This window comes from Pristiophorus japonicus, chromosome 1, assembly GCF_044704955.1.
Source record: "Pristiophorus japonicus isolate sPriJap1 chromosome 1, sPriJap1.hap1, whole genome shotgun sequence".
Lineage (NCBI taxonomy): Eukaryota > Metazoa > Chordata > Chondrichthyes > Pristiophoridae > Pristiophorus > Pristiophorus japonicus.
The window spans coordinates 48778741-48803142 of NC_091977.1; the positions used below are offsets into that span (position 1 = coordinate 48778741).

At 43.4% G+C, this 24402-nt stretch overlaps 1 protein-coding gene across 11 annotated transcripts in view; it reads left to right on the plus strand.

The window, feature by feature from the left end:
* Positions 1-24402, plus strand: part of mast4 (microtubule associated serine/threonine kinase family member 4) — a 532941-nt gene that overhangs the window by 490540 nt on the left and 17999 nt on the right. For all 11 annotated transcript variants that reach the window (XM_070879482.1, XM_070879491.1, XM_070879499.1 and 8 more), the window contains 7 exons: positions 1212-1377; positions 7693-7794; positions 10400-10522; positions 11665-11777; positions 13574-13722; positions 16327-16547; positions 21450-21647. In XM_070879482.1, coding sequence (XP_070735583.1) covers positions 1212-1377; positions 7693-7794; positions 10400-10522; positions 11665-11777; positions 13574-13722; positions 16327-16547; positions 21450-21647 — 1072 coding nt within the window. The remainder of the gene's footprint in view (positions 1-1211; positions 1378-7692; positions 7795-10399; positions 10523-11664; positions 11778-13573; positions 13723-16326; positions 16548-21449; positions 21648-24402) is intronic.

Sequence of the window (24402 nt, forward strand, 5' to 3'; positions counted from 1 at the left end):
CTATTATAGTGATGTTGATATAAGTATTTTGTTTGTCACATTATTGTTGGGGTGAACAAATTCTAAATTCAGCAATGTTAGGGGTACCCAGAAAGTCATTGCAATAAAGGAAACCCTACAGTTTTACGTAATGGATTCAGATTGTGAATGTACAAACACTATAAAATTCTGCTCTGCTTATTGTATATATATTCAGGCACATTTGTTTGTTGTATCTCACCATTTCAGTAGACTTACTTACTGTTGTTCATGAAAATAGACATTGCTTTATATTAGTGCTACTTAATTTGATAAAAATGCCAATTAGCTTAAAACCCTAATATAATACGTAAGGATCTGAAAACTTTAGTTTAAGATTCATGGCCTGATTTTAACCCTGGCCGCCCAGTGGTGGGAACTGGGTGGGTGGGCAGTTAAAATCAGGGCAGCGACATACCTCATTCACTCCCACTGTAATTTTAACTTGCTGTCTTTGTGAGACACCTGCCAGAAGGCTGTGTAGTCCTTCTTTAAATATGCAGATTGCGGCTTCCCTGCCAGATTAGCCTAGTGACAGACGCGAGTGAGGCCAGACGAGCCCCATAAACGTTAGTAAATTAAATTTTATTTATTAGTTTTCTTGTGAGCCAGGAGTGACCCTCTGAGCTGCACAAGGAAACCTTGCCCCCCACCACCCCCCATCTCAAGCTTCCCTCATCCTCCCGTGGCCACAATACCCTTTCTCCCACACCCCCTGTCCGCACCCACCGCCAACCACATGGCTGACTGCCGGCTCCGTTCTATTGGGTCACCGGCCACGGCCTCCATCTGCCCAAAATTCCACTCGCCCCCGCCAGCCAGCTAGCACTTCCTGACGGGCTTGGGCCTGACCACCTCGACCCCTGCCTGCGGACTGCTGCTGGCAGTTAAAATCAGGCCCTCGGATTCAGCTGACCGTGTGCAATAAAGATTTTTTTTTAAAAGCAAACATTACAAATGCTAGAAATCTGAAATAAAAATACTAAATGGTAGAACGACACAGGAGATTAGTCAGTATCCCTAAAGAGAAAGGTACATTTTCCGGTGTACATCTCTGTTGTAATACAATAGTGCCAGGTTTCTGTTGTCACATCCATTAAAATGTCTTTCACAAACAGAGCGTAAGCTGCTCGACTGTTTGCTGACACCACATTTATCTGTACATGCTAGTTTTTATGGTTGTTGTGTTGCAGGTTTGTGGAACTCCCGAATACATAGCCCCTGAAGTAATCCTGCGACAAGGGTATGGCAAACCAGTGGACTGGTGGGCCATGGGGATAATTCTTTATGAGTTTATTGTTGGATGTGTGCCTTTCTTCGGAGACACGCCTGAGGAGCTCTTTGGACAAGTGATTAGTGGTGAGCATCAACGACAACCAGAAATATCCTAATATGTAAAGCTTGCCAAGAAGAAAAAAATAAATAATTAAAACAAGAATTGTACTGTGTGGTTTGAAGACAGAATTTCTCAACAAACGTCATTTTCAAAGAGTTTAGCCAAATAGAATAAATTTACTAACACACGTTTAATTGTTGCACTGCAATGAAACCTATCCACAGGTATGCAGTAAAGGTTAGCATTGATGACTGTTCCTTTAGCCGCGTTGCCTCGAACATCAGCTGCTTCTCCTTTATCAAGTTGAATCTGAGTTGTATGTGTAACTTCGTTTCAGAAGGCTGGCTATTCTGCATTTGATTTTTTTTACACATTGGTTATTAACCAGTCTTCGGAAAAATTATTTTTGTTGTCCCTTGTTGGAACGCCTGGTGTATTCTGCAGAACCTCTCCGATAAGTATTATGAATAGAGCATCTGCACACCCAGCTGGCTAAACTGGGAACTGATGTGGCTTTTAGATTTCTTCCTCAGACATTGTTTGCATGAAATTCCAGATCTTCAGGAGGAATGACTTGAGGCAAACATTTTTTAAACTTTTTCCCAAAGCATTTTTAGAATCTGTCCTGCTGCATCTGCCTTCTTTCCATATTCCAAAAAAAGTTAATTTTGAGAGATGGTGCTTTTTAAGAGCAATTCTTCAGTAAAATAAAAAGAAATTGGAGCACCTGAGAGTAAAAACCGAAAATGCTAGAAATACTTGGGCTTCCTTGGAGAGAGAAACTGGGTTAACGTTTCAGGTCACTGTCCTTTCGCCAGAACTCTGATGAAAGGTCATCGACCTCAACCGTTAACTTTGTTTCTCTCTCCACCGATGCTCCCTGACCTACTGAGTATCTCCAGCATTTTCTATTTCTATTTCAGATTTCCAACATCCGCAGTGTTTTGCATTTAAATATGTGAGAATATTGTCTTTGTTTAGGGATTCTGAACTCTCAGACGTCTGGTTCCGAGCCAGACGATTGCAGTTACTGTAATACTACAGCTGTCCAGAGAGAGACACCAGTCAAGTCCATTCCATCTTGTTTTGTCATGTGCAGAGTGTGAGCCAGGCTGCGTGAATTGAGTGATTAATTAAGAGCATTGTGAATGGCTGTGGGTGCCCAATGGATCATTTGCATATTCATGTATCATTTCCACACGATGTAATTACATTTATAGAGCATCCTGCTGGCTAAACAAACCAGAATAAATTTCTTTCTAAAATATGTGGCATCCTATAGCCTTGAGAGATTGTTAATAGAATTGCAAATTAGGTCCACAAAAAAACATTTAGCAATCACTAATTTCACTTTTTTTGGTTACTGGAATCCAATTAAATTATAACCTCTGATTTATAGTTCATTTGTGTTTAGAAAGTATCTCTAAGCCTTTGCTCACTACCGTTTATGATGGCATTGTAATTGGGTGCATCTGCTAGCTATTTTGTAATTAGTGTTAATATTTGTTTAAATGATTCATTAAATGTGCAGAGCTTGGTATTGTTCAGCATCATGTCGACAGCTTCATGTACAAAGTTCTGAACAAATAACAATAAGTGTCCCACTCTTTGGGCTCGATTTTCTCCAGTGATTTGTGCCATTTATTTGGAGCAGGCTGCACTTTTTGACTTTGGGGAAACTGTGGTTTTCCAATCTATCAATTTGCACCAGTGTCACTCAGTTACGATTTTTTTTAGGTCAGTTTTTTTTTCAGCCAAAGGGGGCGTAACCAGCCACCTACGCCAATTAGGGAAGTTTGGCCAGCTGAGAGTTACTCCAGTTGTGCTTAGGCCAGCGTATGTGATCCTGCAGAAAAACCTTCCCTAGAGTTAAGTAAATCGGCGCAGCAGATGCCTGGACACACTGAAATAATTGAAAAACATATAGCAGCAACTTACCTCCAACCCCGCCTGAAGGTTGTACCATTCTCCTGGTCCAGTTCCATTCTCAGTCCCCGGTTTACACGCACGCGCACGAGAGAGAGAGAGAAAGTGAAGATATCTAGGGACCGACAATATGACCGGACTGGCAAGACCTTCGGCCGGGGCTGGAGATAAGTTGCTGCTATGTGTCTTTCAATTCTTTTAATGTGTTGGGAGCTGGCTGTACGCTTCACTTTGCAGCCTCAGCTCACATTGAAGAATAGACAGAAAGGAGAAGGAGGTGGGGTAGCGTTGCTGGTTAAAGAGGAAATGAACGCAATAGAAGGACATTAGCTTGGATGATGTGGAATCTGTATGGGTAGAGCTGCGGAATACCAAAGGGCAGAAAACGCTAGTGGGAGTTGTGTACAGACGACCAAACAGTAGTAGTGAGGTTGGGGACAGCATCAAACAAGAAATTAGGGATGCGTGCAATAAAGGTACAGCAGTTATCATGGGCGACTTTAATCTACATATAGATTGGGCTAATCAAACTGGTAGCAATACGGTGGAGGAGGATTTCCTGCAGTGCATTAGGGGTGGTTTTCTAGACCAATATGTCGAGGAACCGACTGGACTGGGTGATGTGTAATGAGAAGGGACTAATTAGCAATCTTGTTGTGCGAGGCCCCTTGGGGAAGAGTGACCATAATATGGTAAAATTCTTTATTAAGATGGAGAGCGACACAGTTAATTCAGAGACTAGAGCCCTGAACTTAAGGAAAGGTAACTTCGATGGTATGAGACGTGAATTGGCTAGAATAGACTGGCAAATGATACTTAAAGGGTTGATGGTGGATAGGCAATGACAAACGTTTAAAGATCACATGGATGAACTTCAGCAATTGTACTTCTCTGTCTGGAATAAAAATAAAACTGGGAAGGTGGCTCAGCCGTGGCTAACAAGGGAAATTAGGGATGGTGTTAAATCAAAGGAAGAGGCATATAAATTGGCCAGAAAAAGCAGCAAACCTGAGGACTGGGAGAAATTTAGAATTCAGCGGTGGAGGACAAAGGGTTTCATTAGGAGAGGGAAAATAGAGTGTGAGAGGAAGCTTGCTGGGAACATAAAAACTGACTGCAAAAGCTTCTATAGATATGTGAAGAGAAAAAGATTAGTGAAGACAAATGTAGGTCCCTTGCAGTCAGAATCAGGTGAATATATAATGGGAACAAAGAAATGGCAAACCAATTGAACAAATACTTTGGTTCTGTCTTCATGAAGGAAAACACAAATAACCTTCCGGAAATACTAGGGGACCGAGGGTGAAGGAGGAACTGAAGGAAATCCTTATTAGTCAGGAAATTGTATTGGGAAAATTGATGGGGTTGAAGGCCGATAAATCCCCAGGGCCTGATAGTCTGCATCCCAGAGTACTTAAGTAAGTGGCCCTAGAAATAGTGGATGCATAGGTGATCATTTTCCAACAGTCTATCAACTCTGGATCAGTTCCTATGGACTGGAGGGTAGCTAATGTAACACCACTTTTTAAAAAAGGAAGGAGAGAGAAAACAGGTAATTATAGACCGGTTAGCCTGACATCAGTAGTGGGGAAAATGTTGGAATCAATTACTAAAGATGAAATAGCAGCGCATTTAGAAAGCAGTGACCGGATCGGTCTAAGTCAGCATGGATTTATGAAAGGGAAATCATGCTTGACAAATCTTCTAGAATTTTTTGAGGATGTAATTAGTAGAGTGGACAAGGGAGAACCTGTGAATGTGGTGTATTTGGACTTTCAAAAGGCTTTTGACAAGGTCCCACACAAGAGATTAGTGTGCAAAATTAAAGCACATGGTATTGGGGGTAATGTACTGACGTGGATAGAGAACTGGTTGGCAGACAGGAAGCAGAGAGTCGGGATAAACGGATCCTTTTCAGAATGGCAGGCAGTGACTAGTGGAGTGCCGCAGGACTCAGTGCTGGGACCCCAGCTCTTTACTAGATACAGTAATGATTTAGATGAAGGAATTGAGTGTTGTATCTCCAAGTTTGCAGATGACACTAAGCTGGATGGCGGTGTGAGCTGTGAGGAGGATGCTAAGAGGCTACAGGGTGACTTGGACAGGTTAGGTGAGTGGGCAAATACATGGCAGATGCAATATACTGTGGATAAATGTGAGGTTATCCACTTTGGTGGCAAAAACATGAAGGCAGAATATTATCTGAATGGAGGCAGATTAGGAAAAGAGGAGGTGCAACGAGACCTGAGTGTCATGGTACATCAGTCATTGAAAGTTGGCATGCAGATACAGCAGGCGGTGAAGAAGGCAAATAGCATGTTGGCCTTCATAGCTAGGGGATTTGAGTATAGAAGCAGGGAGGTCTTAATGCAATTGTACAGGGCCTTGGTGAGGCTTTGGTCTCCTAATCTGAGGAAGGACGTTCTTGCAATTGAGGGAGTGCAGCGAAGGTTCACCAGACTGATTCCCAGGATGGCGGGACTGATGTATGTCTCTCCTCATATCTGGATCGACTGGGCCTTTATTCACTGGAGTTTAGAAGAATGAGAGGAGATCTCATAGAAACATATAAAATTCTGACAGGTTAGATGCAGGAAGAATGTTCCCGATGTTGTGGAAGTCCGGAACCAGGGGTCACAGTCTAAGGATAGGGGGTAAGCCATTTAGGACCGAGATGAGGAGAAACTTCTTCACTCAGAGAGTTGTTAACCTGTGGAATTCTCTACCACAGAGAGTTGTTGATGCCGGTTCATTAGATATATTCAAGAGGGAGTTAGATATGGCCCTGATGGCTAAAGGGATCAAGGGGTATGGATAGAAAGCAGGAAAGAGGTAATGAGGTGAATGATCAGCCATGATCTTATTGAATGGTGGTGCAGGCTTGAAGGGCCGAATGGTCTGCTGCACCTATTTTCTATGTTTCTGTGTGCCTGGTTACCATGGCAGCCCGATCTTTTTGGCGCAGATCAAGGCTCCACTCCCAAAACTAAAGGTCGGGTTACGCCACGCCAAAATGAAGAAATCCAACGGGGAAACTTGGAACATTTTTTTCTGGCGTACTTAGGCCCCAAAAAATCGGGCGTAACGCTTCAAGGACGCCCAAAAAAAATGCTTTGGGGAAAATTGAGCCCCAAGTCCTTTCAGCACTGCCACCCTGCTCGCAAGTGAAAAGTACTGCGTACAGTTTTGGTCTCCTTATTTTGGAGGCAGTTCAGGGAAAGTTCACGAGGTTGATTCCTGAGATGAAGGGATTGTCTTATGAAGAAAGGTTGAGCAGGTTGGGCCTATGCTCCTTGGGGTTTAGAAGACTGAGAGGTGATCTTAATGATACGTATAAGATTCTGAGGGGGTTGGACAGGGTAGATGCAGAAAGGATGTTTCCCTCATGGGGGAATCTAGAACCAGGGGGCATAGTTTCAAGAATAAGGGGTCGCACATTTGAAACGGAAATGAGGAGGAATTTCTTCTCTGAAAGTCGTGAATCTGGAATTCTCCAACGTAGAGAGCTGTGCAGGCTGGCTCATTGAATATATTTAAGGTGGAGATAGACTGATTCTTGAGCGATAAGGGAGTCGAGAGTTATGGGGAGCGGGCAGGGAAGTGAAACTGAGGATCAGATCAGCCATGATCTTATTGAATGGCGGAGCAGGCTCGAGAGGTCAAATGGCCTACTCCTGCTTCTATTTCTTACGTTCTTATGAAGTCTGATACATTCAACCGAATTCCAAACACCTGAGTTAGTCAGGTTTTTCAGTGTTTTTTCTATGCTCGTGAAAGCGAAGGATATCCGTTCCCACCAGTTCCTTCTTGTGAGTTAAATGCGAGATAAACTTTACTATCTGACTCCAACAACGTGCTTTAGTGCTCACAGTTAGAAATTTTCCTTTTTCTCACACTAGCCATCCGAATGGTCTCTCTCAGATAGATTGCCTAAAATTTAATAGAAGTCGCTTCAAGTGCTCGTGACATGCTGCACGGTGTCTGACATCTTGCCCATATTGCAGAACTCCCAACATTTTTGTCCAAATGGGTACCGTAGTTGTGTGCTATAGGGGTCAAATATAAAGTTGAAGTAAGTATCACATGATTTTGCACATATCTCAGGTCGCCGATGCCAACAGATCTTGGTGTTCTTATTTTGGATTATATCCACCAATGTGGCAACAGCACTAACAACAGCCATTTTAAATCTTCACGGCCACAAATTTCAAACAGACAAACCAGTGACTAAGACGTAGAAATGTAATTAATTATTTTGAGAGCTTGACTGCCAAGGCTCAGGTGCTGCAAGAGGCTCATAGGCTGCAATTTAGACCCTTCATAGTCTGGAAATTTCTGGTGAAATTTAGCAATGCACCCAAGTTTATTTTGTAATTCTAATTCAGTTATTTTGTGTTTTTCTGCTTTCTTAGATGAGATAAACTGGCCTGAAGGGGATGAAGCTCCTGCATCAGGTGCTCAGGACCTCATCACTATGCTGCTCAGGCAGAACCCATTGGAGAGACTGGGGACAGGTACCGGTAGAAGCTATTTGCATTATTAATGCTCCTCAATTAGCACATTACTCTGAAAATCGCTGAATCCGAAAGCGCTTTATAATGTGATAATCATTCTATTGATAATCTATTCTGTTTAATGGCTTGGTGTTCTTTGTCATGCAAACCAAATATTGGCTATTTAATAAAACAAATTCTTCATTACCACACGCGGGCGACTTCACATTTGACTAAACCATAGAACGTCCCTTGGCCTGGTTGCACTGAGCTATTTAATTTGTTCACTCTACAAAATCAAAGCTAAGCTATTCCTCAAAGACATTTTGTTTTCAGTTGAGCTGAATTGCAGAACTCTCACCTTAAAGGTACTTGCTATATTACGAGCTGATGCTCACGTGGAACAGTAAAAGCCCAATTTCTACCAAATTCAAATGTTTGTGTCTGCTGCTGGGGAAGTTCTAAACACTCCCTGGTGCTTTGCACAGATACCCTGAATGACTGAGGTAGAACTAATTAATTCATGCCTTCGAATGGTGCTGTTCTGTTCAGTTCAGAGGAGTTTGTGGCCATGTAATCGGAGATGTTCCTCCTGTTGCACTAAACTGGTCCATTTATTTTATTAACTCATCAATGGGATTTAATGCCAACTAGAGGAAACTGCATTGTTTTGATTAAAGCTTGAAGCGAGAGATTTACCAAAAAAAATGTAGAGTACAGTGCCAGGGCATTTCTCCATGAATTTCTCTAGAATCACACGCTTTATTTACTTTCATATGTTAATAAACTACATACCAAGTATTGCAGCATGTTGCTGGGTACAGAATCTAATATTAAACTAAAGCAAGATTGTTCCCTTAGTAGACACATTTTCTATTTAATAAGAGTATGGTAAGTGCAAGTATGACTGAAAAAACACATTTGGATCATTTTCTCTTATTCTGGTCATTCATCCTGTAGATACATGGACAGAGTAACATTGCAATATTAATATGCGTTCATCTGAACCATGAATGAGTACAAGTAAAAAGATTTTCATCTTTTGTATGTTTCCTCTTTTTCGGCATCAGTCTTTGGGTCATTGAAAAGGTAGCCAAGCTTCAGGGAATGCTCATTACCAGCTTAGCATAGCAGTCGAACCATAGAGCAATAGCGGCTTGCAGTACAGAAAGAGGCCAATCAACCCATTGTGACAGTGTTGGCTCTTTGCTACAGTATTCCAAAACTAGTCCCACTGCCCTGCTCTCTCCCCACAGTCCTGTATTTTCCTCTGTTACAAATGGTTAGCCAATTTTCCCTTAAAAGATGCCTCAACTACTCCCTGTGACTGCTCTAACAATCTCCAGAGTAAAGAGATTTCTCCTAAATTCTCTCCTCTCTTTTGGTGACAATTATAAATGGTTGACATCCTTCTCCCCCCCCACCCCCCCTCCGCACCACTGACTCCTTAACCACCAGAAAAAGCCATTCCCTATTCATCTTACGAATATCTTTCATAATTTAAAAAACCTGCTCTGGTAGATGCAGCCCGAGTACCTCAAATCATTCGAGTGAATCTCTGCTGGTCTTTGTTGCTTTAATGTCCTTTCTATAATGGGGCACCCACAACTACACACAATATTCTATGGACTCACCATTGTCTTGAACAACCTTACAATAGAAGTAGTGTACAGACAGATTTTATAATAAAGTATGAGTAATGTGCTGATTGTAAAAAGAAAAACAAATTAGTCACCCTAATATCTCCTTGTTTGCCTTGCAATCCCATTTCATCTGATCCCAATTCTCTGAAGCATCTTGGGACAGACAGTTTTCTGTATTAAAAGGATTATATAAATGCAAGTTGTTGTCTCACCTTGCTACAATTGTACAGGGCTTTGGTGAGATCACACCTGGAGAACTATGCAGTTTTGGTCTCCTTATCTGAGAAAGGATATACTTGCCTTTGAGGCAATGCAACGATGGTTCACTAGATCAATTCTGGGTATGAGAGGATTGTCCTATGAGGAGAGAGTCAGTAAATTGGGCCTATACTCTGGAGTTTAGAAGAATGAGAGGTGATCTCATTGAAACATACAAGATTCTGAGGGGTACTGACGGTAGATTCTGAGAGATTGTTTCCCCTGTTGGAGAGCCTATAACTAGGGGGCATAGACTCAGGATAAGGGATTGGCCATTTAAGACTGAGATGAGGAGGAATTTCCTCACCAAAAGGTTATGAATTTTTGGAATTTTCTACGCCAAATGGATGTGGATGCTGAATCATTGCGTAAATTCAGGCTGAGATAGATAGATTTTTGGATTCTAGGGGAATCAAGGGATATGGAGATCGGGCGGGAAAGCAGAGTTGAGATCTAAGATCAACCATGATTTTATTGAATGGCAGAGCAGGCTCGAGGGGCCGTATGGCCTACTCCTGCTCCTAATTCTTAGGTTCTTAACTTTAATTTAGCGGCTATAGCTATGGGATAAGATTGTATGACGCCTGATTTTGGTGAATTCAAACATAGATGCAACACATCAGTAGTTTTTCTATATTACCTACTTTAATTTGAAATATTTTTAAACCGAAGACGTTTCCCTAACTTGGACTTCCTTTTTCTTCCCCACCCTCTTGCTCCATCAGGTGGTGCTTATGAGGTAAAACAGCACAACTTTTTCCATGGCTTAGACTGGAATGGACTGTTGAGGCAGAAAGCAGAATTTATTCCTCAGCTGGAGTCGGAGGATGACACAAGCTATTTTGACAGTAAGTGTTAGAAGCACTAAAATGTTATTTTGCGATAAGATCACCACGAACTTCCTGGGTAAGATGTTGCAGCTTGCCTAATTTCCATATTTTCGAAGATTCCTCTTTTATTATCAAACTGTGCATCAATCAGAACATCTGATTTCATTATACAACGCAGTAGTTTTTCTCTACTTAATACCACATACGGACTGAACGTGGATTATTTCTGCAATCTGCACTTCAGATCTCATGCCGTGCATTATGATAAAGGACTTGATACTTCTAGATTTCCAGTATTGATCAAACCAAAGCACATCAGTCCCAGTTTGAATTCGGAATGGAAATCAGGCAGCTGGAGGCCGAGGTGAGAATCAACCTCCCTCTGAGCTCAGCAGCGATAGGCCAGGAGATTGCAACTCCTGGGACTTGGTCCGCATGCCCCCAGTCAGCTGTCTGCATGAAGCCGGCAGGAATCGTCAGCTGGCCAGCAGATGGGAGTGGGACGTTGGACAACAGGAGGCTGCTGGCTGGGACCGAAGGAATGGTCCCCAACACTTAGATAATCGAAGGGGAGGGGGTTTCGGGAGGGTCTTGTGATCGAGAAGGCGGAGGAACAGGTGAGGCCTAAACTTTCACGGCAAACTTTTTGTTAAGAAAACAATTGGCCTCTTTGGGCCTGGTCTAGACCTGCCTCCTCTTCCCGCTAGCTGCACCTGGCAGGATAGCCGCAACTGCTTCCCCTCTTAGGCCACCAGATAAAGTTGTAGTTAGGCCCTAATGTTGGAACCAGTTCTGCATTTTTTAAGTAAGACCCCACCGGTTTCAGACAGGTTTTCTTGCTGCTTGCTCAGAAGAGCAAATTAAAGTTGAAAATTGGGGGAAGGGAGCGGGACGTTGGTGGGTGAGTCTAAAGGCTGATTATAATTGGCCGCCAGGCAGGCAGAATTTAAACAACTCCTATTGTGTCAAATCTTGCCTACTTACAGTCACTGCATTGCAAAATAATTGTATGTCAGGCAGTTTGAAATGTTTGAAAGACACGATGTGATCTTATATAAATGCAAGTATGTATTTCTTTGCTGTTGTCTCGTACTTTGTGTCATGTTTGATTTTTCTTTTTGAAGAGCAAAACTTAATCTATATTCTCTAACTGCATTTAGCCCGGTCTGAGAGATACCATCATATGGAAACTGAGGAAGAGGATGAGATGAATGAGGAGGATTTTAATTTGGAAATAAGACAGTTTTCATCATGCTCCCATCGATTTAGCAAAGTGAGTACAATCAAATGGCACATTTCTGCATTGTTAATACATATTTTTAAATACTGTTCTTGGTGGGGGGTCACCGCCCACTTCTGCATCGACTTGCTGCCCTTTGGCAACATCATCTGCAGACAAGGGTTCCGCATCCACTTGTGTGTCAGTGGCACCCAGCTCTCCACGACCTTTCTCGACTCCGCCACTGCTTCTGTGCTATCAAACCATTTGTCTGCCATCCACTCTTGGATAAGCTATAACTTCTCCATTTAAAACTTGGACTAGACCAAAGCAATCGGGGCTGAAATTCACCCCTGTCGGAACCGGGCCGCATCTACCGTTTTTCCTGTGTTTTCACTGCCGCGGTAGATGCTGTGGCCTCTTGCGCGAAATTCAGCTCTTTGTCTTTTTTTCGAGCGGGGCGTAAGTCGGTCATAGTGGAGGTGGGCTGTGTGTCCGCCGCTGTTGGTCATCAGCGTAGCGCTGGTGATGTCATCACGCTGGTGCATCACCATGTCTCTCCCCTTCACTTAAAGGGGAGAGCCGCTGCGAGCTCTGCAATTATTTTAGTTAGATCCACTGGGCCACCAGGGAGAGTGTCGGCTGGGCCAGCGGCCTGGCACCCAAGAAAGGCAGCCTGGCCGAAACCCGGGGCGGAATTGTCGAGCTGACCTGGCAGTCGGCCGACAAAAAAAAAATAAGATGGCAGCTGTGGCAGTGTGCCCTCCCCTTTAATGCCAGCCGCACCGCCATTTTACACACACACTGCAAACACAGTGCACCAACAGAAAATACTGTCGGGGGCACCACATAGTAGCCGCAAGGTTTCTTTTTGGTGAACTTTGCTTGCGGGGTGGGAGATCAGTGGTGTACTCGTTAATGATGCTCTTAGGAGGGTTCGGCAGCAGCGGGGTGGAAGTGGGGACCGCCGGGAAAACCACCGGGGAGAATTTCGTGAGCGGCGATCATTCGGCAAGGAATCAGCGGCCATATGACACCACCGTGTGTCCGCTGCTTTCCAGCGGTAACGGGTCTTATCGGGAGGCTGAATTTTGGCCCCATCATCTTTGGATCGAATCACAAACTCAGTACCTTCACCACTGACTCCATTCCCCTCCTTGGCTCTTGCCTTAGCTTAACCAGACTGTTTGGAACTGTTCAACATTGAGTTTCCAAGCTCACATATTCTCCATCACACAGACCACACACTTTCACCTCCGTAACATCTCCCATCTCCACCCTCGCCTCAGCCCATTTGCCGCTGAAACCCTCATATGCCTTGGTCATATCCTCCACCGTCAATAAACTTCCACACGCCCAAACGTTGCTGCTCCTGTCTTGTCCTGCTGATGTTTACGCGGACATCGTGGCCTATCTCAAGTGGGATGATGGCACAAGGCCTGAAACATGGAGGAGGGGTTCTATCCTTTCTGGCCACTTACAAGCCATCTTTTTTTTTGTTTCCATTACAGACAATCCAATTGCATAACTGCTGTTTTCAACTGGATGTTTGGTAAACAAATGTGTTCTCATTCAGTGACTCGAAACAATCTAAACCATGCCCATTGACTCATAGGTCAGAGTGTTTTAGGTGCACTATTTTGGTGGTTTATTTGAGAATTTGGTTACAAATCTAGTTAACCTGAATTGACACTTTTAGGATTTGCTTCATCAAAAGGTCCAGGTGATCAAGTATCTCTGTTCTCACCAGCCTCCACTGTGTTTTCAAACTGCATTATTCAGTATGGATATGTTTTCTAAAGTATTTAAATTGACAAAATGTATACCAGTCAAAATATCTTCCTCTCAAGGTTTACAAAAGCATGGACCGAATATCACATGTTGATGAGAAAAGCTATGCTGAAAAGATTCGAGGGGAGAAGGGCAATACAGGCGGGAAACTAAAAAAGGCTAACACACTGCACGTCGACTCACTTACCTGGATTCCAGATTCTGAAATGTAAGTGTTGTCAATCAGTGCAAAATCCATCCTCTTTAGTTTCTTGTTGCGTTTCAAGTAGTTCTTTAGCTGTACAGTCTGTCTGCCAACATCAGTTATTAAATGCAAAGTACCAAATGTCGCCTGATTGTTTTTTAACCTCAGGATGCAGATGAGTATGGGCAGAGGAATACATAATCATGGGGAAATGATTTAAGTGGTTTGAAGACTTAGGATTAGTTACACATGCACATCCTATTTCGAAGATGACCCCCCCCGCCACCCCCAATATTCAGCACGTATATCAGAACGTTATACCATCTAACTTATAGTGGGCACGTCGTCACCTGATCAATTCCCCACACCACCTATTGTCTGGGGGGGAGAGCAGTTCAATTCTAGAAGCTGCAGGCATGGCTCAGGATACCAGAGATAAATCAAGGGCTTGCGGGGAAGTGACAGATCCAGTGGCAAAGATTAACCAAGACAACTGGAGACCAAGCTCTGCTGCACGGACCTAGTGTGCATATATGCTCCTACTATCCATAGATCCCAGTGTGGGTTGGCCTCTTCTGGACCCCGGGCTCTCGCCTCTTCTGGGCCCTGATCACTTACCGCTCCTCCGCTCCGATCAAAAATGGAGCAGCCAGTAACAGGACATCAATTAGTCTCTTATCTGGGAGACATTAAATATCGACACACTGTTATTTGACTCTTCCACCCTTCAGTATGTAATTTGGGACCTAGAATGTCAGGTCCCTTATTGAAATACCTGTGAATTCATCCCTTTTTGGTGTGACAGCAGGCCATCCTCGATACGAGGGACTGACTAATACTAATACTAACTTTAAAGAAAATTGTGTGGTGAACAGTCACTTTATAGGAAAAAAAATCATACCGTTTTATTTGATTTGTCTTTGAATATTTTTGATATATGTGTGTGTGCGTGTTTGAAATATTTTTGTTTTTACAAGTGCTGGTAATGTTAGTGGCACTGGTGTGATAGAGTTAATGAGGGCCTGACGATATGAAGGCACTTGAATCAGCAGTAACTGCAACAGCGGGTGCTTCAGTGTCAGCTGTGTGTTCATTCTGCCCTCTCGCAATGCCACCCCAGGCAAGTACCTAGACAATGTACACGGTGTGCACAATGCTCACTGCTCATAACCATTCGAAATTGATTGAAATCGACAGAATACATCATAATGCTTTTGCCAAAGGCTTTTTGGAAAGAGCTATGATGAAACACTGCTTTGTTCAGTGGTTTAGCATTGCTGATTTTATATTTGAGTTAGTTTAATTAACATATTTGTGCCATCACTGTATTTTGAGTGCAGTGCCAGAAACACTAACTGCAAGCCTCTCTGATACATTTTAGTACATGAGACTGTCGATGGTCAGGATCTGGGGCCAGTACACTGTCAGCAACTCTTTCTAATCAATCTACTGCTGTTGCTATAGTAACTGTTTTGCTGTACATTTCTCAACTCATTGCCCTCCTAGTAGCATTATGAATATCCTGTACTATTACTTGTTGGGGTGTGGAGAATGAATGTGCAATACCAATTCAGTGTGCTGTATTAGCACCGTAACATTGTGTTGCTAACCAGAGGCACATTGATGGAGTGGTGTTGATAACGGGCATGTAGTACTCCCATTAACAACAGTGCTGTCTAATACCAAGCAGGCAAATCCTATACCTCTGGGGAGATAACCTTTCAAGATTGTTCTCCTTAGAACAGAGAAGGTTAAGAGGAGATTCAATAGAAATGTTCAAAATCATGAATGGTTTTGATAGTAAATAAGGAGGACCTGTTTCCAGTGACAGTAGTGTCGGTAACCAGAGGACAAGGTAATTGGATGCAGTGAGTTGTTATAATCTGGAATGCACTGCCTGAAAGGGTGGTGGAAGCAGATTCAGTAGTAACTTTCAAAAGGGAATTGGATAATACTTGAAGGGGAAAAAGTAGCAGGGCTGTGGGGCCTCCTGACTGACATCTGCAGGAAAGCTCAAACTGACATTTCTGCAGAATGGGGAACTACTTAAGGAACAAACCTTCCTTACAAGGTTGGCTGCAGTAAAGTGTAACCTAACATAGAATTTTGGAAGTTCACCATTCAAGAAAAAACTTTTGTATAATCTCAATCCATTAAACAAATTAAAGTACGAGTCAGAACACAAAAGTTCAGTTAGAAAGAGGGTAGAGGCGATATAGGGGTCGAAATTCCCCCTTTCGATATAAGAGCCACGACTGCCTCAAAGAGGGTACTGGGCCGCTAGTCCGGCCAAATCCCTCCTTGGTGGCCAAGTATTTTCCACTAAACTGGCTGAAAAGTTCGCAGTGGCCCTCCCCTTTAACTCTGATGACTCAGAGCGACGGCCATTCCGACCCGCCCGCACTTCCACCTCGCTGACGACACCACCTCTGCCCCACTCCAAACAAAAACAAGAGCTGAATTTCCCCGGATTGTCCGCCCTGCGCCCCGTTTAGGGCGGAGGGCAATTTCGGCCCTATAGTTTCTTGTGGTTGTCTTTTTAAATGTAAATACTACGTACACTATTCCCGGCATTGCAGAAATCCTGTGTAGTAATACATAGTTGTACATTGTTTGTGTTGTGTTCAGCCAACACCTGTCTCTATCTCACTCGTCAAGTAGTGAGAACAACAGCTGTTACCAGCGTTCTGGGATGCTGCCGAGCTTTGCTATTTCCGCGGAAGATGACGAATCTTTGTCTCATGAAGACTCTCACAGGGACCAGGAGAAGATGATGTTTTCCATAGGAACATCTCAGGATGAGATTGATGCAACCACTCCAAGCACCATCAGTAGCTCCACTCTTTCTGGTACTATTTATTTTGTTAAAAGAATTCTTAGAATGTGGGGCAGTAAGAGACTCGTACACAGAGTGGGACTAGAATCACACGTAGACCAGACCAGGTAGTGGGTGGCAGGTTCCCTTCCCTGAAGGACATGTGGGATTTTCACACCAATCCAGCAGCTTTCATGGTTATTTTGCTGGTACTAGTCCACAGATTGCCTTCAATTTCACAACTTGCCACGGTAGGATTTGAACTCACTCCCTCTCAGTTGCAAGTCCAGTACCAGATGGAGAGTGACACAGTTAATTCAGAGACTAGGGTCTTGAACTTAAAGAAAGGTAACTTCCATGGTATGAGACGTGAATTGGCTAGGATAGACTGGCGAATGATACTTAAAGGGTTGACGGTGGATAGCTAATGGCAGAGATTTAAAGATCACATGGATGAACTTCAACAATTGTACATCCCTGTCTGGCATAAAAATAAAAAGGGGAAGGTGGCTCAACTGTGGCGAACAAGGGAAATTAAGGATAGTGTTAAATCCAAGGATGAGGCATATAAATTGGCCAGAAAAAGCAGCAAATCTGAGGACTGGGAGAAATTTAGAATTCAGCAGAAGACGACAAAGGGTTTAAGTAAGAGGGGGAAATAGAGTACAAGAAGAAGCTTGCCGGGATCATAAAAACTGACTGCAAAAGCTTCTATAGATATGTGAAGAGAAAAAGATTAAGTCCCTTGCAGTCGGATTCAGGTGAATTTATAATGGGGAAGAAAGAAATGGCAGACCAATTGGACAAATACTTTGGTTCTGTCTTCACGAAGGAAGACACAAATAATCTTCCGGAAATACTAGGGGAAATAGAGTATGAGGGTAAGCTTGCAGGCAACATAAAAACTGACTGCAAAAGTTTCTATTGATATGTGAAGAGAAAAAGATTAGTGAAGACAACCATAGGTCCCTTACAGTCAGAATCAGGTGAATTTATAATGGGGAACAAAGAAATGGCAGACCAGTTGAACAAATACTTTGATTCTGTCTTCACTAAGGAAGACATAAATAACCTTACGGAAATACTAGGGGACTGAGGGTCGAGCGAGAAGGAGGACCTGAAAGAAGCACTTGTTGGTCAGGAAATTGTGTTAGTAAAATTGATGGGACTGAAGGCCGATAAATCTCCAGGGCCTGATAGTCTGCATCCCAGAGTACTTCAGGAAGTGGCCCTCGAAATAGTGGATGCATTGGTGGTCATTTTCCAACATTCTATAGACTCTGGATCAGTTCCTATGGATTGGAGGGTAGCTAATGTAACCCCACTTTTTAAAAAAGGAAAGAGAAAAACAGGGAATTATAGACCGGTTAGCCTGACATCGGTAATGGGGAAAATGTTGGAATCAATTATTAAAGATGTAATAGCAGCGCATTTGGAAAGCACTGACGAGATCGATCCAAGTCAGCATGGATTTATGAAAGGGAAATCATGCTTGACAAATCTTCTAGAACTGGTTGGCAGACAGGAAATAAAGAGTAGGAATAAACGGATCATGGCTGATCATGCAACGTTCGTACCCCATTCCTGCTTTCTCTCCATACCCCTTGATCCCTTTAGCCATAAGGGTCACATCTAACTCCCTTTTGAATATATCTAACAAAATGGCCTCAACAACTTTCTGTGGTTCACAATTCTCTGAGTGAAGAAGTTTCTCCTCATCTCGGTCCTAAATGGCTTACCCCTTATCCTTAGACTGTGACCCCTGGTTCTGGACTTCCCCAACATTGGGAACATTCTTCCTGCATCTAACCTGTCCAATCCTGTCAGAATTTTATATGTTTCTATGAGATCCCCTCTCATTCTTCTAACTTCCAGTGAATATAAGCCTAGTTGATCCAGTCTTTGTTATGTCAGTCTTGCCATCCTGGGAATCAGTCTGGTGAACCTTCGCTGCACTCCCTCAATAGCAAGAATGTCCTTCCTCAGATTAGGAGACCAAACCTGAATACAATATTCAAGGTGTGGCCTCACCAAGCCCCTGTACAACTGCAGTAAGACCTACCTGCTCCTATACTCAAATCCTAGTTGGCTATGAAGGCCAACATGCCATTTGCCTCCTTCACCGCCTGCTGCACCTGCATGCCAACTTTCAATGACTGATGTACCATGACACCCAGGTCTCGTTGCACATCCCCTTTTCCTAATCTGTCACCATTCAAATGATAATCTGCCTCCCTGTTTTTGCCACCAAAGTGGATAACCTCACATGTATCTAAATTATACTGCATCTGCCATGCATTTGCCCACTCACCTAACCTGTCCAAGTCACCCTGCAGCCTCTTAGCATTCTCCACACAGCTCACACTGCCACCTAGCTTAGTGTCATCTGCAAACTTGGAGATATTACATTCAATTCCTTCGTCTAAATCATTAATGTATATTGTAAATAGCTGGGGTCCCAGCACTGAACCTTGCGGTACCCCACTAGTCACTGTCTGCCATTCTGAAAAGGACCCGTTTATTCCTACTCTTTGCTTCCAGTTCTCTATCCACGTCAGTACATTACCCCCAATACCATGTGCTTTAATTTTGCACACTAATCTCTTGTGTGAGACCTTGTCAAAAGCCTTTTGAAAGTCCAAATACACCACATTCACTGGTTCTCCCTTGTCCACTCTACTAGTTACATCCTCAAAAAATTCTAGAAGCTTTGTCCAGCATGATTTCCCTTTCATAAATCCATGCTGGCTTGGACCGATCCTGTCACTGCTTTCCAAATGCGCTGCTATTCATCTTTAATGATTGATTCCAACATTTTCCCCACAACCGATGTCGGGCTAACTGGTCTATAATTCCGTTTTCTCTCTCCCTCCTTTTTTTAAAAAGTGGGGTTACATTAGCTACCCTCCAGTCCATAGGAACTGATCCAGAGTAGATAGACTGTTGGAAAATGACCACCAATACATCCACTATTTCTGGGACCACTTCCTTAAGTACTCTGGGATGCAGACTATCAGGCCCTGGGGATTTATCAGCCTTCAATCCCATCAACTTCCCTAACACAATTTCCTGACTAATAAGGATTTCCTTCAGTTCCTCCTCCTCGCTAGATCCTCGGTCCCTTAGTATTTCCGGAAGGGTATTTGTGTCTTCCTTAGTGAAGACAGAACCAAAGTATTTGTTCAACTGGTCTGCCATTTCTTTGTTCCCCATTATATATTCACCTGAATCTGACTGCAAGGGACTTACATTTGTCTTCACTAATCTTTTTCTCTTCACATATCTATAGAAGCTTTTGCAGTCAGTTTTTATGTTCCCAGCAAGGTTACTCTCATATTCTATTTTCCCCCTCCTAATTAAACACTTTGTCCTCCTCTGCTGAATTCTAAATTTCTCCCAGTCATCAGGTTTACTGCTTTTTCTGGCCAATTTATATGCCTTTTTCTTTGATTTAACACTGTGCCTAATTTCTCTTGTTAGCCACGATTGAGCCACCTTCCCCGTTTTATTTTTTACACCAGACAGGGATGTTGAATGGTTGAAGTTCATCCATGTGATCTTTAAATATCTGCCATTGCCGATCCACCAACAACCCTTTAAGTATCATTCGCCAGTCTTAGCCAATTCACGTCTCATACCATCGAAATTCCCTTTCTTTAAGTTAGGACGCTAGTCTCTGAATTAACTGTGTCACTCTCCATCTTATTTAAGAGTTCTACCATATTATGGTCACTCTTCCCACGGGGCCTCGCACATGATTGCTAATTCACCCTCTCTCATTACACAACACCCAGTCTAGGATGGCCAGTTGGTTCCTCGACATATTGGTCTAGAAAACCATCCCTTATATACTCCAGAAAATCCTCCTCCACCGTATTGCTACCAATTTGGTTAGCCCAATCTATATGTAGATTAAAGTCGCCCATGATAACTGCTGTACCTTAAGGGGCTTGATGAGGTAGATGCAGGGAGGATGTTTCACCTGGCTGGGGCGTCTAGAACTAGGAGTCACTGTCACAATAAGGGGTCGGCCATTTAGGACTGAGATGAGAAATGTCTTCAGTCAGAGGGTTGTGAATCTTTGGAATTCTCTATCCCAGAGGTCTGTGAATGCTCAGTCGTTGAGTATGTTTAAGACAGAGATCGATAGATTTCTGGATACTAAGGGAACCAAAGGATATGGGGATAGTGCGGGATGATGGAGTTGAGGTAGAAGATTAGCCATGATCTTATTGAATGGCGGAGCAGGCTCGAAGGGCCAAATGGCCTACTCCTGCTCCTATTTCTTATGTTCTTATGATTCTCCACACAAACTGATCAATAACTGGAAAGAGCATGGTATTGAAAATCTTAAATTGTACAACTCTCTATCTTACGATTTGTGATTTGAGATTAAATTTTACAGCGGTTACTTGCAACTTGCAGTGTTATCTAAATATTCAGATTTGTCTCCCCAGTGTGGCCCGAGGCTCCCCCGAGCTTGCTAGCTTCTGTATTATGTAAATTCATTGAGCTAGGAAGTCAAAATAGTGCTTCTTTCAGTTTCCAATCAATGAAACATTTCATTGCAAGAGAGGTAACAGGATTCTATTTTTCATAAACATTACCTCATTTGCCTTCTCTCTTCCCACATACATCTAATTTTCACAGCAGCTGGTCCTCTAGTGTTTTCTGAGATTGTTATTTTAATTCCATCTGGAGAAAGGGTAGATACTGAAATAGTGGAAGTATGCATATTAGTGAAATATAAGCTGATTTTCAATTCATTTTGAAATATTGCTATTTAGATTTGTTTCAGACCGGTGAGGCTTTCTGCTTTTGCTGTTAGATGTTGGAATTAGTGTAATATTTTCATTTTCATATTTATAAGAGCGTGCACTTAAGGAATGTATAATGAAATGGGCGAAACTGATTGAATGCTTTTATTTATGCACAGTTGGCAGTTTTTCGGAACATCTGGATCAGATTAACACCAGGAGTGACAGTGTAGAAAGTACAGATATTTCTTCTAAGGCGACAAGTGACAGCGTTCCACAGCTGGCCCGTCAGCGATTGGAAAGTACAGAGAAAGAAAGAACAGGCAAAGTGATGAAATCAGCCTCCGCCACTGCTCTCTCCCTCATGATCCCAGCAGGTATGGAACTCAGTAACAGCATGTGTAAAGCACACTGCTTCCTTTGCAATAGTCAACTGCCTAAATGTAGTTGGATCCTACACAGGTGAGCATATTTCAACAAAATCTGTCTTAAAATTAAATTCAAAAGAAATGTCTTTAAATAAGATGCATTTAAGGGGAGGCTAGAGAAGCATATGAGGGAGAAGGGAATTAAATGAGGAAAGACTGGAGGAGGCTCGAATGGAGCATAAACGCTGGCATAGACTGGTTGGGCTGAATGTCCTGTTTTTGTGCCATATATCCACTGTAATCCTAATTTATTAATGCATTATCCCGTTCCGTTTAATGTTTCACAAACAGTTTTGAGATTATCTTCTTTGCAAGCGTGTTGTATCCTATAATAAATTTTCTCTTCATCCTGTATGGATGGCTCTGGGAAAAGCATGTGCTGCTGATGCTATATAAAGCGCCAGAATGTATGCCTTAGCCCAAATAAAGAATGCGTTTATTTGCAACAGAAAAATGCTCTGATTGGGTCCATTTGATCACATGATCTGATTCCTCACTGGTTCCCTTGGAGGATAAGACACACCCAGCAGTTTCTCTGGAATGTGTAATTAGAACCGCTCTTCCTACATAATCAGTGACTTTGCAAAGTGTAATTCAAGCCAATTTGATTGCCGACTCCAGATAGGAGAGAGCTCACTCATACAGGTTAAGACTACACCCCCACCTCCAAGTTCCTGCCCCATCCCCCAGCCCAGGTTCCTGTCCCCCTCCCCAGCCCAGATTCCTGTCCCCCTCCCCAGCCCAGATTCCTGTCCCCCTCCCCAGCCCAGATTCCTGTCCCCCTCCCCAGCCCAAGTTCCTGTCCCCCTCCCCAGCCCAGATTCCTGTCCCCCTCCCCAGCCCAGATTCCTGTCCCCCTCCCCAGCCCAGATTCCTGTCCCCCTCCCCAGCCCAAGTTCCTGTCCCCCTCCCCAGCCCAAGTTCCTGTCCCCCTCCCCAGCCCAAGTTCCTGTCCCCCTCCCCAGCCCAAGTTCCTGACCCCATCTCCAGCCCAAGTTCCTGACCGATCCACCCGCCAGCCCATGTACCTGACATCCCAGCCCATGTACCTGACATCCCAGCCCAAGTTGCTGCCCCGTCCCAGCCCAAGTTCCTGACCTTGCCCCCATCCCCGCTGCGCCATAGTTAGGGCATTGTGTGTGGGTCACGGATTGTTAACAGGTTTATTGGGTATGAAATGAATAGTGAGTGTTGTGACTTCCAGATTTCATCCACTCCAATAATGTCACTTGCCAGACACGCACCACGCTTTCCGGTGTAGGGGGAGGAGAGGGGAAGTGGTGCGGGTATAAAGGGGGTGGGGTTGGAAGAACGTGATCTGTCTTCCCTGAGTTCTTTCCCTCCCCTCCGATCCCCTCTCCCCATCCCTTCTCTCGCCCCCACTCACTCTTTCTCTCTCTCTCTCCCTCTCCCCCACTCCCACCCCCCCAGTCTGTCTCTCCCCCCACACTCTCTGGCTCACTCTCTCTCTCTCTCTCTCTCTCCACTCTTTCTCTCTCACCCCCCAGTCTCTCTCTCACCTCCGATGTTTTCTTTCCCACAGAAGTCCGTGAAAATGTTTGTGCAGATAATCACAATGGTATTTTAGGCAAAAGTCCTGGAGACAATCCAAAAGTCCAAGGAACAACTCCAGCTCTAGCATCAATGAGCTCTATGCGGTTCGTGATTCAGCCCCACTTCCGACTTCCTCGTATGTTGCTCTGCACATGCGTGATCGGATCGAGCGCACATGCGCAAAAAAGTGGGCGGAGTCCAAGCGTGCATGCGCAGAAGGATACAAAACGTTATTGCAAATAATCACTCCGCAAATAAAAAGATTGTGTTCTCTGCTAATCTCATTGCACATTTTATCATCTAATTAGGATAAGCATTTATTGTATCCACAAAGTAGATTAGATTAGATTTTATTGCTTTCAGATGTGTTTTCTCTTTCTAAACTGTGCAGTCTGTGTTTTCAGGTTTACCCCAATAATTTGGACATTGGGCGAGGCCATTGAAATTCTGAAAAAAACACTGATAAGTATCGCTGTCCCTATTACAAAATACATGAATAAGCCAAGGAAAAATTAAATTAAACAGAGCTACAGGCTCAGCAGCGAATACTATTCAGCTCGGGTCATACGGCGACAACCGTTGACAAAGGGACTTAAATACAAATGTCCTGCTCGGCATGGACAATCTGGGCCCAGCAGGGTTGTTGCTGTCAGACTGTCTCCCAGCACTGAAAAATGCAATATATTTCCCATTGCTAATGGTCACACAGGATACATGTAATGCGCATCATCGCTACCTGCCACATGTATCCTGAGTTCCAAAAGTGCACTGTGATTTCTCTCTTGTGCCTCATGTTATTGAAAGACACAGTCTGAAAAAGCGAAAAAAATGTTTGCATACTTCTTGCACCAGGATCGTGCTCAACCATCCCCTCGGACTTTCAGGGACATGGCGTTTCTGGGGTTAGCGGTATTAGTTTCTTTTAGCTGAGTTTCAAAATAACCTGAGATTTTGGGAGACCGTGCACAGCACTGACAGTCTACAGCATATGCATGCTAAGCACCTTGTTTACCCAGAAGCAACGCTAGGATTTGCTCCTACAATGTGTGAACAATGCTTACATAATTCAAAGAAATAAGGTGCCCCCGTATGGTAGATAATCTATCTTTATTGCATACTTTTTGTGGACTGGAGGCTATAATTAGTCATT